Raw genomic sequence first — 20476 nt, forward strand, 5'->3', positions numbered from 1 at the left:
CTGAGACTACATAGTGAACTCCAGATCAGCCTGGGTAGAGAGTGAGACTCTACCTGGGGAAAAAAAGAATCCAAGCTGGGCCTAGTGGATCATGCTTATAATCGCAGTATTTGAGAGGCAGGAAGACTGTCTCAAATCTGAAGCCAGCCAGAATACATAATGAGACTATCCCAAAAAGATAAAAAGAAAAGTAAATAAATAAACAAATAAAACAAAACAAAAAACCCAATGGGGCACAATGCTTAAAAGCACTTGCTTGCAAAGCTTGATAGCCTGGGTTTGATTCCCCAATATCTACATAACACAAGATGGAAGCCAGGTTAAAGCACACCTTTAATCTCACTACTTGGGAGGCTAAAGTAGGAGGATCCCTGTAAATTCAAGGCCAGCCTGAGGCTACATAGTGAATTCCAGGTCAAAATGGGTGAAAGCAAAACCCGACTTGGAAAGAAACCAAAAAAAAAAAAAAAAAAAAAAAAAGGCAAGCAAGCCCGTAAACAAACAAAAAGTCAGATGCCTATAATCTCAGCAGCTGCAAGACAAGAGGGAGGAGGAAGAAGCAGTTTAAGACCAGCCCCAGCTACATAGTGTGTTAATGCCAACCTGGATTATTTTAGACCCTGTCTTAAAAAGCCAGAAGAAAGCCAGGCATGGTGGCGCATGCATTTAATCCCAGCACTTGAGAGGCAGAGACCTCAAAAAAAAAAAGCTAGAACAAACAAATAAACAAACATATGTACATACATACATGATCTGAAAGCAAATGAGAAGGATCCCATGATTATTAGATAGCCCTCAAAATCCAACAGGAGTAGGGATCCAGCTGGAGGTCAGCAGACTCTCTGAGCTTAGGACAGGAGCTGAGGACTCAGGGAAATCAAAGTGGCCAGAGTGTGGGGGCAGAAGAGGAGAGAGAAGAGAACTGCGTCTAGATATCAACTGAATCAGTGCATATGTGATGGGGACAGAACCACATAGAAGGATCATAGAGAACAGCCTTTATCCAGGGCAGGGAGTGTTGCCTCTTCCTAGAAGCCAGAGTAGAAGAACAGTAACTCCTAGGACACTGGGTAAGTACTGGCAAAAATTAATTAGCTCATGTGGGGCTGACTCTTCACTCCCCTAACAGATCTTAAGAAGCCCTTAGTGCCTAGCAAGTGCAAGGCCCTGGATAAAAGCAAATAAAAATAAGTTTACAGTACAAAATTCAATGACAATATTTCCATGAATGCACTCCAAACAAGCCTTCAGTCTCCTAACTCAGCCCACTGTGGAGTGAGGGATGCAGAGGTAAGAAAAGGAATGCAGATATGAAAACACACATGGACACAAACAGTAAGAATGCTTCATAGTGACTAACAATGTGGCCCCTCCATGCAGGCTGACTACAAGAGATGCCTGATGTTGGCTGGGGCTGACCAACAATGATTTCAACCCTTGAAGCCGATCTATGCCTTGTCTTTCTATTCCCACACTCAGCATTTACACTTGGAATCTGGGTCATTGCTACCCTTTTTCTAGGACTTGTGCTTTCATGTAACCCTAGGGACTGGTGAGGACATGCTCAATGGCTCTCTATCAGGTAGGAAGAAAGGCTTACCACTGAGGATCTCATTGTTGTTCCCCCAGAAATCTGCTAACTTGGATGGTCTGTGATAGAATTCATCTCTGTTGGCTGCCAGGATGAGCCTGAAATAAGAAAGCATGACTAGTCTTCTCAGATGAACCCAGGGAAGTGCATTCTCCACCATGGAGCTCCACCTCCAGCCTCCTTCTTTGTTAACATAAAATTTACAATAGTAACATGGACAGGAATCTACCAGTCTTTGCCTCACCCACACCCACAGTGGCTCCAAGTAGCTCCCAGGGAGACCAGACTCATAGCCCCTGCCCAGGAGATAGGCACGTGCTGGGCAAAAATGTAGGTATGAGACAGGATAGAAAATAAAGGGGGGAAAGCCAGGTATGGTGGGGTATACCTTTAATCCCAGCCAAGGTAGGAGGAGTGCCATGAGTTCAAGGACAGCCTGAGACTACACAGTGAATTCCAGGTCAGCCTGGCCTAGAGCAAAACCCTACCTCGAAAAAATAGAAAAGACAGGGAACATGGGAAGGAAGTCTGTTTAAAATCTCTTGCCAGCTAAAAGTCAAGAGTTCCAGCACAATTAACATTTACTGTGAAGGCACCTACGTAGAGATAATATTCCATTTATATATAAAGATCTTCCAAATGAGAATGCTAAAATAGCAGCTGGACATACTGGCACACGCCTTTAATCCCAGCACTTAGAAGACTGAGGTGGAAGGATCACTGTGAGTTCAAGGCTGCCCTGAGATTACATAGTGAATTCCAGGTCAGCCTGGGTGAGAGTGAGACCCTACTTCCAAAAAAATAAAAATAAAAATGTTCAAATAGTAATGGATCATACTATGCTTAAGACCTAAGCATATATGACTCTGAGTATGGCCTTACTTCTTTCTCAGATGTAAACCTGACCTTTTCTGGGAATCTCAAAAAGAAGACTATGGGGCTGGAGAGATTGCTCAGCAGTTAGGGCATTTGCCTGCAGAGTCTGACACCTGGATTTGATTACCCCATGCCCACATAAAGCCAGAGGTGCAGGGTGGCGCATGCATCTGACATTCATTTGTGTGGCTAGATGCCCTGGCATGCCCATCCTCTCTCTGTGTCTCTCTTCTCTCTCTGCTTGCAAATGAATAAATAAAATATTTTCCTTTTTTTCGTTGACAACTTCTATAATCATAGACAATAAACCATGGTAATTCCCTCCCCCGCTTTCCCTTTGCAATTCCATTCTCCATCATACCCTTTTCCCCTCTCACTTTTATTTTATCAGTCTCATTTTTATTTTGATGTCATCATGTTTTCCACCTATTATGAGGGTCTTGTGTAAGGCACTGTGAGGTCATTAATATCCAGGCCATTTTGTGCTTAGAAGAGTGCATTGTGCATCCTTTGGCTCTTACATTTTTTCCACCACCTCTTCCTCAATGGACCCGGAGCCTTAGAAGGTATGAGAGAGATGTTTCAGTGCTGAGCACTCCTCTGTCACTTCTTAGCACCATTGTGCCTTCTGAGTCACCCCAAGGTCACTACCATTTGAACAGAGACACTTCTCTAACCAAAACTGAGAATAGCATTAATACATGGGTATGCCTCACCCACACCCACAGTGGCTCCAAGTAGCTCCCAGGAGACCAGACTCATAGCCCCTGCCCAGGAGATTGAGAACATTGAGAGAAGTGCTTACCAGACAGTTTGTGAGCACAGTATATATATTCAGCCAAATACCAGCAGATGTTACAACCCTGGGGCTTATGACCTCCCCCATCATAGGTTGTTTTTGTTTTTGTTTTTTGAGGTAGGGCCTCACTCTAGCTCAGGCTGACCTGAAATTCACTATGCAGTCTCAGGGTGGCCTCGAACTCATGGCGATCCTCCTACCTCTGCCTGAGGGCTGCCATTAAAGGCATGTGCCACCACGCCCTGCTCCCATCATAGGTTTTGCGTACCAGGTACATATTCCCTCCCATGGAGTGGGCCTCCAGTCCAATTAGAGAGCAGTTGATTTCCCCCATAACAGACATGCCACTATTGCACCCGTTGGCTCATTTGGCCTGGCTGGCCAAATTTACAGCTTCTAGTGTCTACTGTTGTTTATCTCTACTGGTGATTTCTTTCTTTCTTTCTTTCTTTCTTTTTTTTTTTTTCCAGGTAGGGTCTCACTCTGGTCCAGGCGGACCTGGAATTAACTATGTAGTCTCAGGGTGGCCTTGAACTCACAGTGATCCTCCTACCTCTGCCTCCCAATTTCTTTCTTTTTAAAAATATGCTTATGTTGTTTGTTTATTTAAAAGAGAGAGCAGGAGAGAGGCAAATAGAGAAAAAGAATGGGTACATCAGAGCCTCTAGCCACTGCACACGCATCCAGATGTATGCACCACCTTGTGCATCTGGCTTACATGGGCCCTGGTAGTCAAGCCTGGGTCCTTTGGCTTTGCAGGAAAGTACCTTAACCATGAAGCCATCTCTCCAGCCCTCCACTGGTGATTTATCTCTTTTCCATGAAACTACATACAGCATAGCTTTTTCCAGCTTTCTGTCAGCTGGTGTATACAGAGGTTTTCAGCTCAGCTCCAGCAGGATTTCTCAGTGACCTTGCAGCACAAGTATGTGGAGTCTTCAGCAATAGGGTCTTACCATCTATTCCTGGTGGGAAACCAAGGACCTCAGCAATGGCATGTAATGTTTGGGGGCATAAGGGACCTCCCTGGCCAACAACTCACTAGAAAGTATCCCACCCCTGGTACTGAAAATAACAATCTATTAATTCTGGGTGTAGCACTGTCCAAAAAAGTAGGTTTCCATATGACTTATTCATACCCTCTTAGATTTTGATGAGCTCTCTCCCTACCTTTCATTTACTCAATTTGACCTCACTTAGTCCTTTCCATTCCCATTAGTCTGTTTTACTTACATATGTAAAATACCATCCTCTTAAGTCCTTTTTATGTGAGACAGTGAGTGAGAGAGAGAAAGAGAATGTGCATGCCAGGGCCTCAGCCACTACAATCAAACTCCAGATGCATGCACCTCCTTGTGCGCATGTATGACCTTGTGTACTTGCATCAGTTTGTGTGTCTGGCTTACATGGGACCTGGAGAGTCGAACATGGGTCCTTAGGCTTCATAGGCAAGCACCTGAACCACTAAGCCATCTCTTGACCAAAAAAAAATTTTTTTTCAAACTTCAAAATAAGACTATAAACTTTGCTTATAGTTGGGGTAGCTTAAATAGATGGTCCCCCCCCAATAGATTCAGGAGTTTATTAAATCTTCTTAGATTTCCAGCTACCTTGCTGGAGGAGGTTTAACTGAGCAGATCCTGGGTTTCAGCCCTAAGGTGTGGTGGTGGATGAGAATTCCAGTCTAAAGGTATACAAAGTGCCTAAGTTCTGCCTGAAGTTCCGAAAGTGCTGTGCGCTGTGGCTTTGGGGGTTTTTGGCTTGGGACTTCTCTTTCTCTGCTTGGTCCTTTAAGAGGGGGCCAGCTTCTTATGCAATTACACAACTTCCCTGTAAACTTCAATAAATATCCCTCATCCATAACTGTGCCTATTAAAAAGTTCATCTTGGGCTGAAGAAATGGCTTAGTGGTTAAGCGCTTGCCTGTGAAGCCAAAGGACCCTGGTTTGAGGCTCGATTTCCCAGTATCCACATAAGCCAGATGGCACAAGGTGGTGCATGCATCTGGAGTTTGTCTGCTGTGGCTGGAGGCCCTGAAGCACCCATATTCTCTCCCTCTCTCTCTGTCTCAAATAAATAAATAAATAATTTTTTTTTTAAAGTTCATCTCAGAGCCGGGTGTGGTGGCGCATGCCTTTAATCCCAGTACTCGGGAGGCAGAGGTAGGAGGGCTGCCTTGAGTTCGTAGCCACCCTGAGACTACATAGTGAATTCCAGGTCAGCCTGGACCAGATTGAGACCCTACCTCAAAACAAACAAACAAACAAAAAAGTTCATCTCAGTGACCTAAAAACTGTCTGCTACAACAGCAACAACATCTTAACTTCCTGTTCAACCCTTGTGACTCAGACTTACCTATTAGCTAGAATCCTACCCAGCACACCTCTGGAACCACCCTATCATCTCATCTAAGTTCTGTAGCAGCCCTTTGAGATATAACTTCAGAAACCACCAAATCATATACAAGGCTATAGCAAAGACTACTTATGTGTGACTCTCTCTCTTAAGAAGCCCATACCCATATCTTGGGTATGTCTTATCCTTCCCCTGAGTGCCTATTAATCTAGATCTATGTTAAAAATCTCTCAAATTCATTGTTTGCTTTATGCTGACATTCTTTTCCACGAGAAAGTCAAGAATTCCATGTCACCTGCATAGAAGTCTATAAAAAGAGCTCCTCAGGTGCTACAAGCAGCAGCGCAGAGCTGCCTCGGGACCCTGCCTGACTGCCTCTGAGAGATCACTGTGGCTCAGTACGAGATGTGTGTGCCAGGTCCTATGGGACAACCTTATTCCATGTTATACCCTAACAAGGTCAGGCCAGTGACAGGACCAGGAGCTGGGCAAGCAAGGGTCATAAGTGGTTTTACCAAGCACATCCCTGGGACCCTGCTGGAGGGTGTGAGACTGTTCTTCCTTCTGCCCATCTTCCCTGTCCCCTGAGGGTACTCAAACAGGCCTGGATATGTGAGCTTCCACCAAAAGGACTTTGAAGACACAATGGACATCAGCAGCATTTAGGGGCTGCTCCATCCTGTGTTTAATGGTGGGATTTGGTGGAGGAGGGAGCAGGTGAAGACTAGCCAGGGACTGGACATTGAACCCTATGAGTTTCCTATGGAAACCTTACTACTTTCAAGGTACCCTACTCCCAACTTTTAAGTGTAGCAGAGAGCTAATCAAGATCTGCTACTCACAGTGGAGAAGAGTAGTCACTGTTCCTAAAATAGGCCTGTCACTCACAGAAAATGTCTCTGTACCTCCAGCTGCCAAGTTCCAACCTGGACCTCAGCCTAAATCTCCTATGATCTCTGCTTTGCCCCTTCTAAGCAGAGGTGTTCCCCACCTCTGCAGAAAGGACAGAAACCATGCCAACCTTCCCTGGCACAGGATTAATCTTGCTGGCATCATTTGGACAGGCAGTGCATCTGCTCTCTCTGGGCCCACAGAGCACTCCTTGTACCACCCCTGGCCTAGACCATGGCCAGAGGAAGAGACAGTGGTCCCAGCCAGGGAGGAGGTCACAAGCTATGAGGAGAACACAAGGACTGAGTTGGAAGCACCCACTGAAGAATGAGGTCAGCTTCAACCTGGTCCTGCTCAAGTGTTCTTCAAATATTTGTTTCTCCCCTGCTCTTGCCTCCTAGACACCCTGAGGGTAAATGGGGAACAAAAGAGCAGTCCCTGCTCACTAACGCAGTGCTCTCAATATGAGCACCATGAACTCCACAACCTATAGTCATACAGGGGCTACTGGTTTTGGGAGCTGGTATTTTTTAACATTTTTTTGTTTTTTTAAGGTAGTTTCTTTCTTACTATAGCCCAAACTAACCTGGAAATTACATTATAGCTTAGGCTAGCCTAGAACTCATGACAACACTCCTACTTCAGCCTCCCAAGCACTTGGATTCTAGACATGAGCCATGACCATGCATGGTTTGGGAGCTGATTCTATTTAGCACTCTAGCAAAGACAAAAGTGAAAAGACAAGGAAGGGGGAAGAACAGAAAGAGAGAAGGAAGACCAGAATGAGAAGGGAGAAGAAAGAGATAAAGACAAAAAAAAAAAGAAGAAAAAGAAGAAAATAGCCAGGCATGGTAGTGCATGCCTTTAATCCTAGTACTTGGGGGGCAGAAGGAGGATTATGGAGAGTTCAAGGCCACCCTGAGACGACACAATGAACTCCAGGTCACCCTGGGCTAAAGTGAGACCCTACCTCAAAAACCAAAGAAGAAAAGCTGACACAACAAAGCCTTCCATCCTAAGATGTTCAACTGTTCTTTTTTTTTTGGGGGGGGGGAGTTCGAGGTAGGGTCTCACTCTAAGCTCAGGCTGACCAGGAATTCACTATGTAGTCTCAGGGTGACCTCAAATTCATGGCGATCCTCCCACCTCTGCTTCCTGAATGCTGGGATTAAAGGTGTGTGTCACCACTCCCAGCTATCAACTGTCCATTTTTTAAATTTTAAAATATTTAAGAGCAAGAGAGAGAGAGAGAGAGAGATATTGAGATTGGGCGCATCAGGGCCTCCAGCCACTGCAAACGAACTCCAGATGCATGGGCCACCTTATCCATCTGGCTTACATGGGTACTGGGGAATTGAGCCTCAAACCGGGATCCTTAGGCTTCACAGGCAAGTGCTTAACCACTAAGCCATCTCTCCAGCCTTCAACTGTCCTTTTTTCTTCTTTTGTCCTTTTTTAATTAGTTTTGTACTCAGTGAATACATTCAAGTTGGTGCCATTGTTACCCTCCTCCATGTCCTTCTCCCTCCCCCTGGCCTCTCCTTGTTGAGGTATATGGGTCATGCACTGTGGAGTTAGCCCTCAGTTATGGGTAGAAGGAAATGTCTCTGCGTATCATGACCCAACATGTGGCTCTGACATTCTTTCTGGCCCCTCTTCTGCAAAATTTCCCTGAGCCATGTTGGGTTCATTTTAGGTCTGCTTTACTGATGAGGTGTTGGGAGCCCCTGTCTCGCAACTGTCCATTTTTTAAAATATTTTATTTATTTTGGTGGGGGGAAGCAGAGAAAGGCAGAATGGGCATGCCAGGGCTTCAGCCACTGCAAACAAATGCATGTGCCCCTTGTGCATCTGGCTTACGTGGGTCCTAGGGAATTGAACTGGGGTCCTTAGGCTTCATAGGCAACCACCTTAACCACTAAGCCATTTCCCCATCCCAAATGCCCACTTTTAACAAGGAATGTTTGTCTAATAACTCAGGAACATTAATGGCTGGGTTATTTTTAATCAAAGGAGTCATTGCTTAGTTGAATTGCTAGTGCTTTGTGGGGTTTCATTAAATATGAAATTCAGAACTGAGCAGGCAAAATGAGCAAGGCCCAGAAAAAATTATTCCCTCAGCCATTGCCAATGAAGGTTCACATGTGCTCAGTGTCTATAGAGAGCCAGGGATGTGACACTCCTGGCTCTGAAGGAGCTCTGAAACCTCTGGTTGTTACCACCAGGCAGCCATTCCTCATGTTGCAGTGTGTACAGTAGCTACATGCAGGACTTAGGGTCTTTTGGATACTGGGGAATCAAACCTAGGTCCTCAGGATTATTAGGCTATCACCTTAATCACTAAGCCATCTCTCCAGCCCTGTTTTTTTCATTTTATTTATTATTATTATTATTTTGGTTTTTTGAGGTAGGGTCTCACTCTAGCCCAGGCTGACCTGGAATTCACTATGGAGTCTCAGGTTGGCCTCAAACTCACAGCAATCCTTCTACCTCTGCCTCCGGAGTGCTGGGATTAAAGGCGTGTGCCACCATACCCAGCTTGTTTTTAAATTTTTAATGTGGATTCTAGAAATAGAACTCAGGTCCTCATGCTTGCAAAGCAAGCACTGGGACTGAACCCAGGGCCCCAATTATATCCCTAGCCTCAAGAATTGCTTTGTAATATTCTAGTTTTCAGTGCTAAGGATTGAAACCAACTCTTTACCATTGTCCATGAGGGCAAGACCAGGCAAGTACAGCTTATCCTCCAGCCTCCGGCCACTAGCCTTAGCTATCCAGAGTCTGATCCACACACTCTATGGCCTATCCTTTGTCTCTCCCATATGTGAAATCCCAGGATGAGAATCAGCCACATATCCCATATCCAGCTGACCATGGCACATTTGGAACGAGGTTGTTACCTGTATGCATTTTTGGAAACAGGACGAGGATCAAACTTAAAGAAGATGATGCACATGGGTTGCAAGGGGTGTCTTTGCTCCACGGTCAGGAGATCTGTAGGCAAAGGAAAATGATGAGCTGAGTAAACAGCACAGAACAGAAGGTCTTGCTGAAACTTCAATGGCCCAGAACATACAATCAGTGAGCAGGGCTGGACAAGTGAGAATCAGGTGCTTGGCAGTGCAGATATTTCCCTTCACCTGTGCCCATAAGCACCAGTTAGCCTGTATTTCCACCTCCATGAGGATCCCAAAGCTTGGACACAACACATAGGAGTGCAAGTAATTGCTAAAAGAGACAATAGTGGTAATAACAGGAATCACATATGAAGTTGGGGTCAGCGTGTAGCAAAACCTCTTCAGAATAGCACTAAGGCCTTCCCACAAACCACTGAGGGACGTGCCTTCATTTCAGCCCACTGCAGTCCCCCACTCACCTGGAATGATCTGCAGCCCATATCCTTGCAGGCCTTTCTTACAGCATACGTGCCCACCATCCTAAAGGACCCTGTGCAACTGCACCAATAGGCAGGAACCTGTGGCAGGAACCTGCACACACACCTAGATGCTAGGTAAGTGTGGGTAGGTGTATACCCCTTTGTCTATTACATGGACCTCATGCCCTGGAGGTCCCTGGTGCCCAACCGACATTTTTTCACACTTTCCAGTTCTTTGATGAAAACTGAAATTAGATTTAGATGCCACCGACCCTGCTTCTTGAAGGTGACTTGAAGGTCCCTGAAACATGCACACAGGCAATGACTTAGTGACAACACTCCCAGGGAGAGCCCGAGTGTGCAGCTGAAATGAGGACAGCCCAGAAGCTGTTCCAGGACTAAAGGAACTGGACAGTGAGAAAAGTCTAGTAAAAAGTTGGGGTGGGGAAGTGTATATGCACAGATGTGAGCTGGCCAAGGTGTATATCAATGTGTGTGTGCATGCGTACATGTATCTATGTTCACATGTATGTGTGCACAGTATCTGTAGGCAGTGTGAGACTGTGTTCATGAGCAGATGAATGTCTAGCGGAGACCACTGAGCTGCAAAGGCACACACAGAAGACACCCTAGAGGTCAGAAGTTGGGATGTGCTCTGTCTTGGGGAACACAGTGAGCTGTACTCATTCTTGTTGCACTCTTAGGGTTGAGGTTAGTCTATGGAATGGCCTCAGTTGCAGGTGTTAAGCATGCACACGTCCCCAGGAGACAGCACACATATAAAGTGGGCCTTTGGGTCAGATCCTTGTTGACCCTCCTTCCAGAAGAGCAACACAAGATGCTCAGGCCTGGTCCATTCTCGCTCCATGTCTCAGCAGGTCAGGGCATTCCTCCTGCCCTTGGCCTCCAAGGGTATTGTCCCAGGAGAGGTCTCCAAAGTCTCCCTGGGAGCATACAAATAGCAGGCCTGAGCTGGTAACCAGAAGACAGCTATGGATCACTGTGCCAGGTGCCCTCAAAGGCCACAGCTCTGAAGACACAGAGTGTGCCCTGGTTCTTGGGTCTGTAAAATGAAGCCTTTCATAGAACATGGTGTCTCCACCACAACAGCCTATAGCCAAAGTGAACCCAGCCTCATAAAGCAGAGGGGTTTGGGCCACAGACTGGAGTAAGAATTATCTGCCTCAGAGCTCTAGGGAAATTTCCAGGCACACGGGGCAATGCTATATGAATTCCCTATATATCCTGTGGTGGTTTGATTCAGGTGTTCCCCATAAACTTAGGTGTTCTCAATGCTAGGTTCCCAGCTGATGGAGATTAGGAATTAACAACTCCTGAAGGCAGTGTATTGTTGGAGGCGGACTTATGGGTATTATAGCCAGTTTCCCCTTGCCAGTGTTTGGCACACTCTCCTGTTCAAGTTGTCCATCTCATGTTGGCCAGGGTGATGTCTACCGTTTGCTCATGCCATCATTTTTCCCTGCCATCATGGAGCTTCCCCTCGAGTCTGTAAGCCAAAATTAATCTTTTTTTCCCCACAAACTGCTCTTTGTTGGGTGATTTCTACCAGCAATGCGAACCTGACTACAACAGTCATGTTGGTACCAAGGAGTAGGATTGCTACTAGGCACCTACTGTGTGGCTTTGGCCTTTTGGAGCTGATTTTTTTGTTTTGTTTTGTTTTGTTTTTGTTTTTCGAGGTAGGGTCTCACTCCGGTCCAGGCTGACCTGGAATTAACTCTGTCATCTCAGGGTGGCCTTGAACTCATGGCAATCCTCCTACCTCTGCCTCCCGAGTGCTGGGATTAAAGGCGTGCGCCACCACGCCCGGCTTTGGAGCTGATTTTTAAGAGGAATATGGAAGGATTTGAAACCTTGGCCTAAGAGATCCTTGCAGTGCTGTAAGTACAGCTTGATGGACTATTCTGGTCAGCGTTGAAAGACCTGAATGCAGTAAGAACTATGAACTGTGAGGTTTGGCTTATGAGGGTAAAAAAGGGCTTTGTTTGAACTTTGCTAGAAGCAGTTTGTGTGAGAGGCTTGCTGTTATGCCCGTGGCCTAAGAACTGGTGCAGGGTTATATTGCATAGAAACAGACTGGTGTATGCAGAGGAATATGGCACAGAAAGAAATATTTGGGCCAAAACTGTATGAGAGATCACAACCATTGAGATTTGGCCAGCTGAACTGCACTGAGACAACAGAAAGAATGCAGTCTTTTGAAGGGGGCTGAATGGTGAAGGAGTGTCCTATACTTCAAAGTCTGTTTTATTTCCCCCTGGATTAACAAACTGGCACCCTATCTGGTATTATGGGGTATAAAAAATGCAGGAAAGATTGGGTCATTGATTCTGCAATGCAGTCTTGGTTTTAGAAATGGCCATAGGCAATGTGAAGCAGGTTTGCTGGATGCCTGCATGGAGACCCAATGGAATCATGAGGATGAACCAGGGGTTGCAGTGGAGACCCAGTGGGGATGCCAGGACCATGAGATGGTTGCCAAGGAGAGCTGCCAGCCCCGATGAAGTTTCCCAGAACTATGAATAGCCTAGTTGGAGGGGCGGAACTGGAAGACAAGAGACTTGGTGCTGGTTAGAGTTATTGGATTTGGAGCTGAAGAGTTTGATGTTTGCCCTGTCTAAATCTAGTATTGGTTGAATATTCCTTTATTATGCCCAATGCCATCTTTTGTAGTGTGAATGTTTATTCTGTGCTATTATAGATTTTTTGCAGATTTTTTTGGTATTATGGCTCAGTTAAAAGACCTTGGATTATGGGGAAGTTTGAACATCATTAGGATTGATAAAACTATAGGGACTCTTAAAGTCCTATTGAATGTATTGCATTTTACATCATGGATGGATATCAGTTTATGGGGCTGGGGGTGGAATGTGGTGGTTTGATTCAGGTGTCCTCAACAAACTTAAATGTTCTGAATGCTAGATTCCCAGCTGATGGAGATTTGGGAATGAATGCCTCCTGGAGACAGTATATTGTTGGGGGTGGGCTTATAGGTATTATAGCCAGTTTCTCTTTGCCAGTGTTTGGCACATTCTCCTGTTCCTGTTGTCCACCTTATGCTGGCCAAGGGGTGATGTCCACTTTCTGCTCATGCCATCATTTTCCCCTTCCATCATGGAGCTTCCCCTCAAGTCTGTAAGCCAAAATTAGCTTTTTTCCCCCCACAACCTGCTCTTGGTTGGGTGATTTCTGCCAGTAATGTGAACCTGACTGCAACACATCCTTTAATACTTGTCTGCTACTGTCTCTCCCATTTGCCATACACTGAGACCACTGAAAGCTATCTTCCTAGAGTAACCCTGTTAGTAAAAACAAATCTGGAGCTGATAAAATCACCCAGAATTTGACCAACATCCCAGCACATCTGCCTGGGGCTTGGGCTCTGGCAGCCTCAAGAAAGCTAGGTATGGTGGTGCATGCCTTTAGTCTCAGCACTTGGGAGGCAGAAGTAGGAGGATCACCATGAGTTTGAGGCCACCCTGAGACTACATAGGTAATTCCAGGTCAGCTTGAACTAGTGTGAAATCCAACCTTGAAAAACAAAAACAAAAAAAAAAAAAAAAAAGAAGAAGAAGAAGAAGAAGAAGAAGGAAGAGAAGGAGGAGAAGAAAGAGGCCTGGAGAGATGGCTTATCAATTAAGGCCCTTGCCTATGCAGCCAAAGGACCCAAGTTTGATTCTCCAGGTCCCACACAGCCAGATGCACAAGGTGGTGCATGTGACTGGAGTTCATTTGCAGTGGCTAGAGGCCCTGGTGTACCCATTCTTTCCCCCACCCCTCTCTTTGTCTCTAATAAATAAATTAAAAAAGGCATGTGTCACTATGCCTGGCTGTTTAAAAAAAGGAGGAAAACAAGAAATGAACAGTTAATATGGCAGCATAGGAACCACGACAAAGCAGCTTAGGGGAGAAAAAGCCAAAAAAATAAAAAATAAAAACCAAACAAACAACAACAAAAAAACCCCAGCAAAATACACTCTTCTACTAAAAAGTGAGGTGTGTAAGAAATTACCAATGGCAGCAGAGAAGTAGGAGAGATCCAGAGCCCACATAGGCAGGCAGAAGCGGCTCAAGCAGCAGTGGCAGCAGGTCCACAGGACCACAGCTGCCAGGCTTGGCTTGAGCCACAGGAAAAGTCAGGTGAGGGAATTTTCCACTCACACCGGAGCTCTTCGCAAACTCAAGAAATGTGAAGGGAGAATGGCAGTGAACAACAGAGGAGCAGATCACGAGGTAGAGGATCACATAGAGCAGCAAGAGAACTAGAGCCACCATTGACAGCCTCCCCTCCCCCACCACCAGCACAAGCATCAGCAAGCACCAGAGACCAGCGGGAGAGCACAGCACCCAGCATCCGCAACCGTGATCTAACGACCCAGACAGCCTACCTGAGCCCACAGTGCACCAAAGAGGGACCCAAGCAGGAACACAGCATAACTAAGACCAAAATCATCCCAAAAGATAAATGGGATTACACCAGGTCAGTACACCAAATAAGCCTGGCGTATAGGCCTGATCCAGAAGTGCTAACTGCACCTTCCATATCAGGATAAATTATATGTTAAATCTGATGGGGCTCCATTGGAGAATCTGCTTCTCTTTTTCAGATAGATGCAGATCCTAAGGAGACAGCTGCCCCAACATACCTCAAAAGGGGTCCAACTGAAACTAAGGAAAATTGGCGAAACAAGCAAGGGTGCTGTTTTCCTGATGAACCGGATACCAGCACAAAGGGGAGGGAGACCAACACAGAGAAAAATCAACTCCTACCAAATCAGAGAGCCAGAGCCTCAGAGGCCCCCAACACCTCAGCACTGAAGCAGACCAAAATGAACCCAACATGGCTCAGGGAAATTTTGCGGAAGAGGGGACGGAAAGAATGTCAGAGTCACATGTTGGGTCATGATATGCAGAGACATTTATCGTACAAATAACTGTGGGCTAACTCCACAATGCACGACCCATTTACATCAACAAGGACGGTCCATTGGGAGGGGGTAGATCATGGATGAACCTAAACAATGGTACCAAACTGCCTGTATTTGCTGAAAAGAAAACTAATAAATTAAATTTAAAATCTGATGGGGGGAGGGTATTACCATGGGATACTTTTTATAATCATGGAAAATGTTAATAAAAATTAAGAAAAAACATCTGATGGATGGTTGGATTTACCATTCTTAAATAAGCTATATTTTGGGCTTGTTATTTGTTGCTTTTTGACTTATAGAGGCTTTGTTTCCTCTTCTGTGTGAGTAGGAAGAGAAATCAGTAGCAGAGGTGAGTAAGCTAAAAAGGAGATACAAAGGGAATAGAAAGAGAAGGGGGGGTGACTTAATAGGATGGCATTGGAAATATGTAAGCAGAAGAACAGATTAATGGGGGTGAAAAGGCCTAAGTGAGAGAAGAGATTGAGTACAGGAAAAGTGGAGGGAGGGCTAACAAATTCTAAGAGAATATAAACAAGTCATATGGAAACCTACTTTTTTGGACAATGGAACACACAGGAGCCATAGATTGTTACTGGAAATTTTTCAGTGCTAGGGATTGGATACCTTCCAGTGAGTGGTTTGCCAGGAAGGTCCCTGCTGGCCCCCCAAATTACAGGCCATTCCCAAGGCCCTTGGTTTCCCACCAGGAATAGATGGTAAAACCCTATGGCTGAAGACTCCACATACTTGGGCTGCAAGATCACTGAGAAATCCTGCTGGAACTGAGCTGAAAACCTCCTCCATGTAGACCAGCTGACAGAAAGCTGAAAAAAGTTATGCTGCATGCAGCTCACTGGGAGAGAGAGAAATCATCAGTGAAGATACTCAACAGTGGACACTGCAAGGCTTATAATTGGCCAGCCAGGCCAAATGAGCCAACGGGTGCAACAGTAGCACATCTGTTATGGGGGAAACTAACAGCCCTCTAATTTGCCTGGAGGCCCACTCCATGGGAGGGAATACGTCCCTGATACTGAAAACCTACAACAAGGGTAGTCATGAGCCCTAGGGGTGTAATGTCTGCTGCTGTGTGGCTAAATGCATATACTGTGCTCATCAAACTGCCCAGTAAGCACTTCTCTTAATGTTCATACCCATATAGTAATGCTACTCTCACTTTTGTTTAGAGAAACCTCTTTTTTCAGATGGCAGTGACCTTGGGATGACTCAGAAGGCACCATGGTGCTGAGAAGATAAGACAGAGGAGCACTCAGCACTGAAATATCTCTTTCATACCTTCCAAGGCTCAGTGTACATTGTGGAAGAGGTGGCGGAAAGAATATAAGAGCCAAAGGTAGGGTAGGACTCCTTACAGTGTGCTCCTCCAGACATCAAATGGCCTGGATATCCATGTCCTCAAGTGCCTGACACTACGTACACAAGACCATCATAATAGGAGGAAAAGATCATGACATCAAAATAAAAGAGACTGATTGAGATGGGGAGGGGATATGATGGAGAGTGGAGTTTAAAAGGGGAAAGTTGGGGGAGAGAGGGAATTACCATGGGATATTGTTTATAATCATGAAAGTTGTCAGTTAAAAAAATAAAGGTCATCTACTAATGAAAAAAAAAAAGCAATTTCTTAAAAGAAAGAAAAAGATTCAGCAAGGTGTGATGGCACACACCTTTAATTCCAGCACTTGGGAGGCAGACGTAGGAGGATGGCCATGAGTTCAAGGCCACCCTGAGACTACACTGTGAATTCCACGTCAGACTGGACAAGCATGAGACCCTACCTCAAAAAACCAAAAAGAAAAGAAAAAATAGACAACAAAAAAGGGCTGGGGAGATGCCTCAGTGGTTTAAAATGCTTACCTGCAAAGCCTGCTGGCCCTGGTTCAAATTCCCAATGCTCATGTAAAGCCAGATGCACAAAGTGGTTTCAGTTGCAAAAGGCCCTGGTATGCTCATTCTCTCTCTACTCACAAATAAATAATTAAAAATTTTTAAAAAAGGAGAGCTGGGGTTGGAGAGATGGCTTAGCAGTTAAGATACTAGCTTGTGAAGCCTAAGGACTTAGGTTCAATTCCCCAGTACCCACATAAGCCAGATGCACAAGGGGGCACATGCATCTGGAGTTCATTTGTAGTGGCTAGAGGCCCTGGCATGTCCATATTTATTTTTCTATCTTCCTCTTTCTCTCATAAATAGATTTTCTGTAAAAATAATAATTAATTAAAAAAATACCAAGCCAGGCATGGTTACATACACCTTTAATCCCAGTACTTGGAAGGCAGAAGTAGGAGGATCACCATGAGTTCAAGGCCACCCTGAGACCACAGAGTGAATTCCAGGTCAACCTGAACTACAATGAGACCCTATCTCACAAAAGTTAAACAAAAAAGGAGCAGACTGAACACAACCAATGAAGCTGACCAGCAGAATTATTCAGAGGCAGTATATGAAGCTCAGAAGCATGCTGAGTCTCAGGAAGGTCCATCTCACCAGGTGCTGTAGGTGGGGGAATTTCAGCACCCACCGTATCCCAGAAGATATAAGTGTCCTGACTATCAGGTGCTGCTCTCTCCCAGACATGAGAATCTGTCAAGCTGCGGCTTCTGGGAGATACCCTGTCTGCCAGTACCTGTTAGAATTCCACTGGCCTGTGCTACGGGGATGGCTTAGCCATTAAGGACTTGCCTGCAAAGCCAAAGGACCCAGGTTCAATTTCCCAGGACCCACGTAAACCAGATGCACAAGGGGGGGGGGTCGCATGCATGTGGAGTTCATTTGCAGCAGCTGGAGGTCCAGGCTCACCCATTCTCTCCCTCCCTTCCTCCTTATCTTTCTCTCTCTGCCTACTTCTCTGTCAAATAAATAAAAATTAAAAAAAAATTATTCCACTGGCCTGTGCAGCCCAGGGTTGTGCAATGCCCGTGGTATTCTGAGGTTGTACACCAGGAGCATACAACGTCAAGGTGTCAGAAAAGGTCAGCAGTGTAAGCTTTAGATTCCTTTGGCTTTCTCTAGTCACTGGGCAGGGTCACTTGCAGGGGCAGATATGACCACAGTCAGGCACAGCAGAGAAAGAATGTCTTCCCCAGTTCAGCTGCAAGAACTGCTATCCCAAATAGCCCAGGTGTCCCAAAAACCATCCCTCTAGGTAGCAATGGTAAGGAGGGGCTCCAGGGGCCATGGGAAGGCCATTGATGGGTCTTCAAACAGCCTGGAGCTAGAGGTGCTGACACAGAGCCCAGCGCTGTGGCCTTGAAGAAGACTGAAGACGCGGTCATTGGGAGGGAAGGACCAGAGGAAAGCCAGCCCCTGGGGAAGGAATCATCAGGAACTGCCTTTCTCTCCAATCCCTCACCCCCCACTCCAACCAGGCCCGCTGTCCACCAACCCTTCTATCCTCTCTGGCCATTAAGCCACCTCCCTCTCTCTCCCCTCCCCATTTCACTTCCCCCACAGCAGACTCTCCTTCACCCAGATTCTTCCTCACCTATGAGTGCCAGATGTTTTCCACTCTGCCTCCTAGGTTCTGATATATTCTCCAGGGCCACAGAAGTCCAGAATAACATTCTGCTTATTAGGCCACCTTGTTCCTGCTAACCTGTGGGGTTCTGGAAGCCAGGTTTGAATCTAGCCCAATCACCACACTGTATTTAGACCAAGTAGACATGTGAATCGCCAGAACCCCTGCACATGGCAAGACATCCTGCTCATGTACCTGAGCATATGCTGGCCACTTCCTATAATATCCAAAGCCATCAGAGTCCATGGATCCACGCATGACCACATATGCCACAGTTATCTCACATTAAAGGACATCTGGCCTGTGCATGAGGGCAACCTGGCACAGTGCCATCCCCCTGGGCTCAAACTACGGAAATCTCTAAATGTTCTTGGCAACCAGAGAAAGCCACAGTGATCAGCACTATTCAGGAGACACTAGAATTGCCTCTAAAGCCCAGATAGTCAGTTACCATAGGTATAGCAGCTACAGGAGCAGGGAGCTAGTAGGAATGGGTCTGACCAGACTAGCTGACAAGCCTCAAGAACTGCAGCATCTTGTATGCAAGAATTCTGTCCCACCTGTGTCCTGACTGAAGCTTCTTACCCAGCTGGCTAGACACACACCACTGAGTGTACCAATGGTGGTCAGATGTGCAGGGTTTGGATGGGCTATTATAATAGACTTGGGCAGCCCCACAGCACACATAGGCTGGCTCTACTTGTCTTGTTTTGCCCTCTCCAGACATTTCACAATCCTGGTATCCTCCAACAACCTGGGGTTCTCACAGAAACTTACACTCTTCATCTTCAGTTTCATCTATCAGCCTCTCAAGGAATCCCTTCAGGAAATTCAACCTTACTATACACACTTCCTGATCTCAAAAACTTCCCTTAAAAATGTAGGTGTGGCCAGGTGTGGTGGTGCAAGCCTTTAATCCAGGCTAAAAAAAAAAAAAGTAGGTGTGAGGGTTGGAGAGATGGCTTAGAGGTTAAGGTATTTTCCTGCAAAGCCAAAGGACCCAGGTTTGATCCCCCAGTACCCACATAAGCCAGATGCACAAGGTGGTGCATGCATCTGGAGTTCATCTGCAGTGGCTGAAGGCCCTGGCATGTCCATTTTCTCTCTCTGTCTCTCCCCCCCCTTTCTGTCAAATAAATAAAAAAAATAAGAAAAAGTAGTAGTAGCAAGGTGTGGTGGTGCATGCTGTTAATCCCAGCACTTGGGAGGCAGAGGTAGAAGGATCATCATGAGTTCAAGGCCTTCCTGAGACTACTGTGTGAATTCCAGGTCAGCCAGGGCTAGAGTGAGACCTACCTCAAAAACAAACAAAAAAAAAAAAAACCAAAAAACAACAAAGAAAAAGAAAGAAAGAAGTAGATAGATGGATACAGAAATCAGTAGAAAGAAAGAATGGGCATTATAGGGCCTTCAGCCACTGGAAACAAACTCCAGATGCATGCACCCCTTTGTGCATCTGGCTTATGTGGGTCCTGGGGAATTGAAACTGGGTCCTTTGGCTTCACAGGCAAATGCCTTAACTGCTAAACCATCTCTCCAGTCCTGTTTACATTATTTTTGCAGTCTCAAAAGGAAGTTGAACATAGGTATGACAAGAACACCTATAATCCCAGAACTTGAAAGGCTAAGGCAGAAGGATGGCAAATCCAAGACCAGCCTGAGCAACATAGCAAGATTCTATTTCAAAAATAAACAGCTAGGCATGATGTTGCACGCCTTTAATCCCAGCACTCAGGAGGTAGGAGCATTGCAATGAGTTCTCTGTCACCCTAAGACTACGTGGTCAATTCCAGATCAGCCAGGGCTAGAGTGAGACCCTATATAAAAAATAAAAAAAAAATTAAAAAATTAAAAATAAAAAATAAAAAAAAAAAGAAAAGAAAAAAGGGCACCTTTAATCCCAGCACTGGGAGGCTAAGGTAGGAAGATTACCATGAGTAGGAGACAACATGAACTACAGAGTGAGGAGTTCCAGGTCAGCCTGGGCTAATGTGAGACCCAACCAGGAAAGAAAAAATCAAAGCAACAAGCCAGCCATGGTGGCACACCTTTCATCCCAGCACTCAGCAGGCACAGGTATGAGGATCACTGAGAGTTC

At 45.6% G+C, this 20476-nt stretch overlaps 1 protein-coding gene across 2 annotated transcripts in view; it reads right to left on the reverse strand.

The window, feature by feature from the left end:
- Tango2 (transport and golgi organization 2 homolog) overlaps positions 1-20476 on the reverse strand; it is a 42785-nt gene that overhangs the window by 14854 nt on the left and 7455 nt on the right. For both annotated transcript variants that reach the window (XM_004670759.2, XM_045133173.1), the window contains exons 2-3: positions 9413-9506; positions 1601-1689 (exon numbers count right to left, since the gene is read on the reverse strand). In XM_004670759.2, coding sequence (XP_004670816.1) covers positions 1601-1689; positions 9413-9468 — 145 coding nt within the window. In that variant the 5' untranslated portion in view covers positions 9469-9506. The remainder of the gene's footprint in view (positions 1-1600; positions 1690-9412; positions 9507-20476) is intronic.

This window comes from Jaculus jaculus, chromosome 13, assembly GCF_020740685.1.
Source record: "Jaculus jaculus isolate mJacJac1 chromosome 13, mJacJac1.mat.Y.cur, whole genome shotgun sequence".
NCBI lineage: Eukaryota > Metazoa > Chordata > Mammalia > Rodentia > Dipodidae > Jaculus > Jaculus jaculus.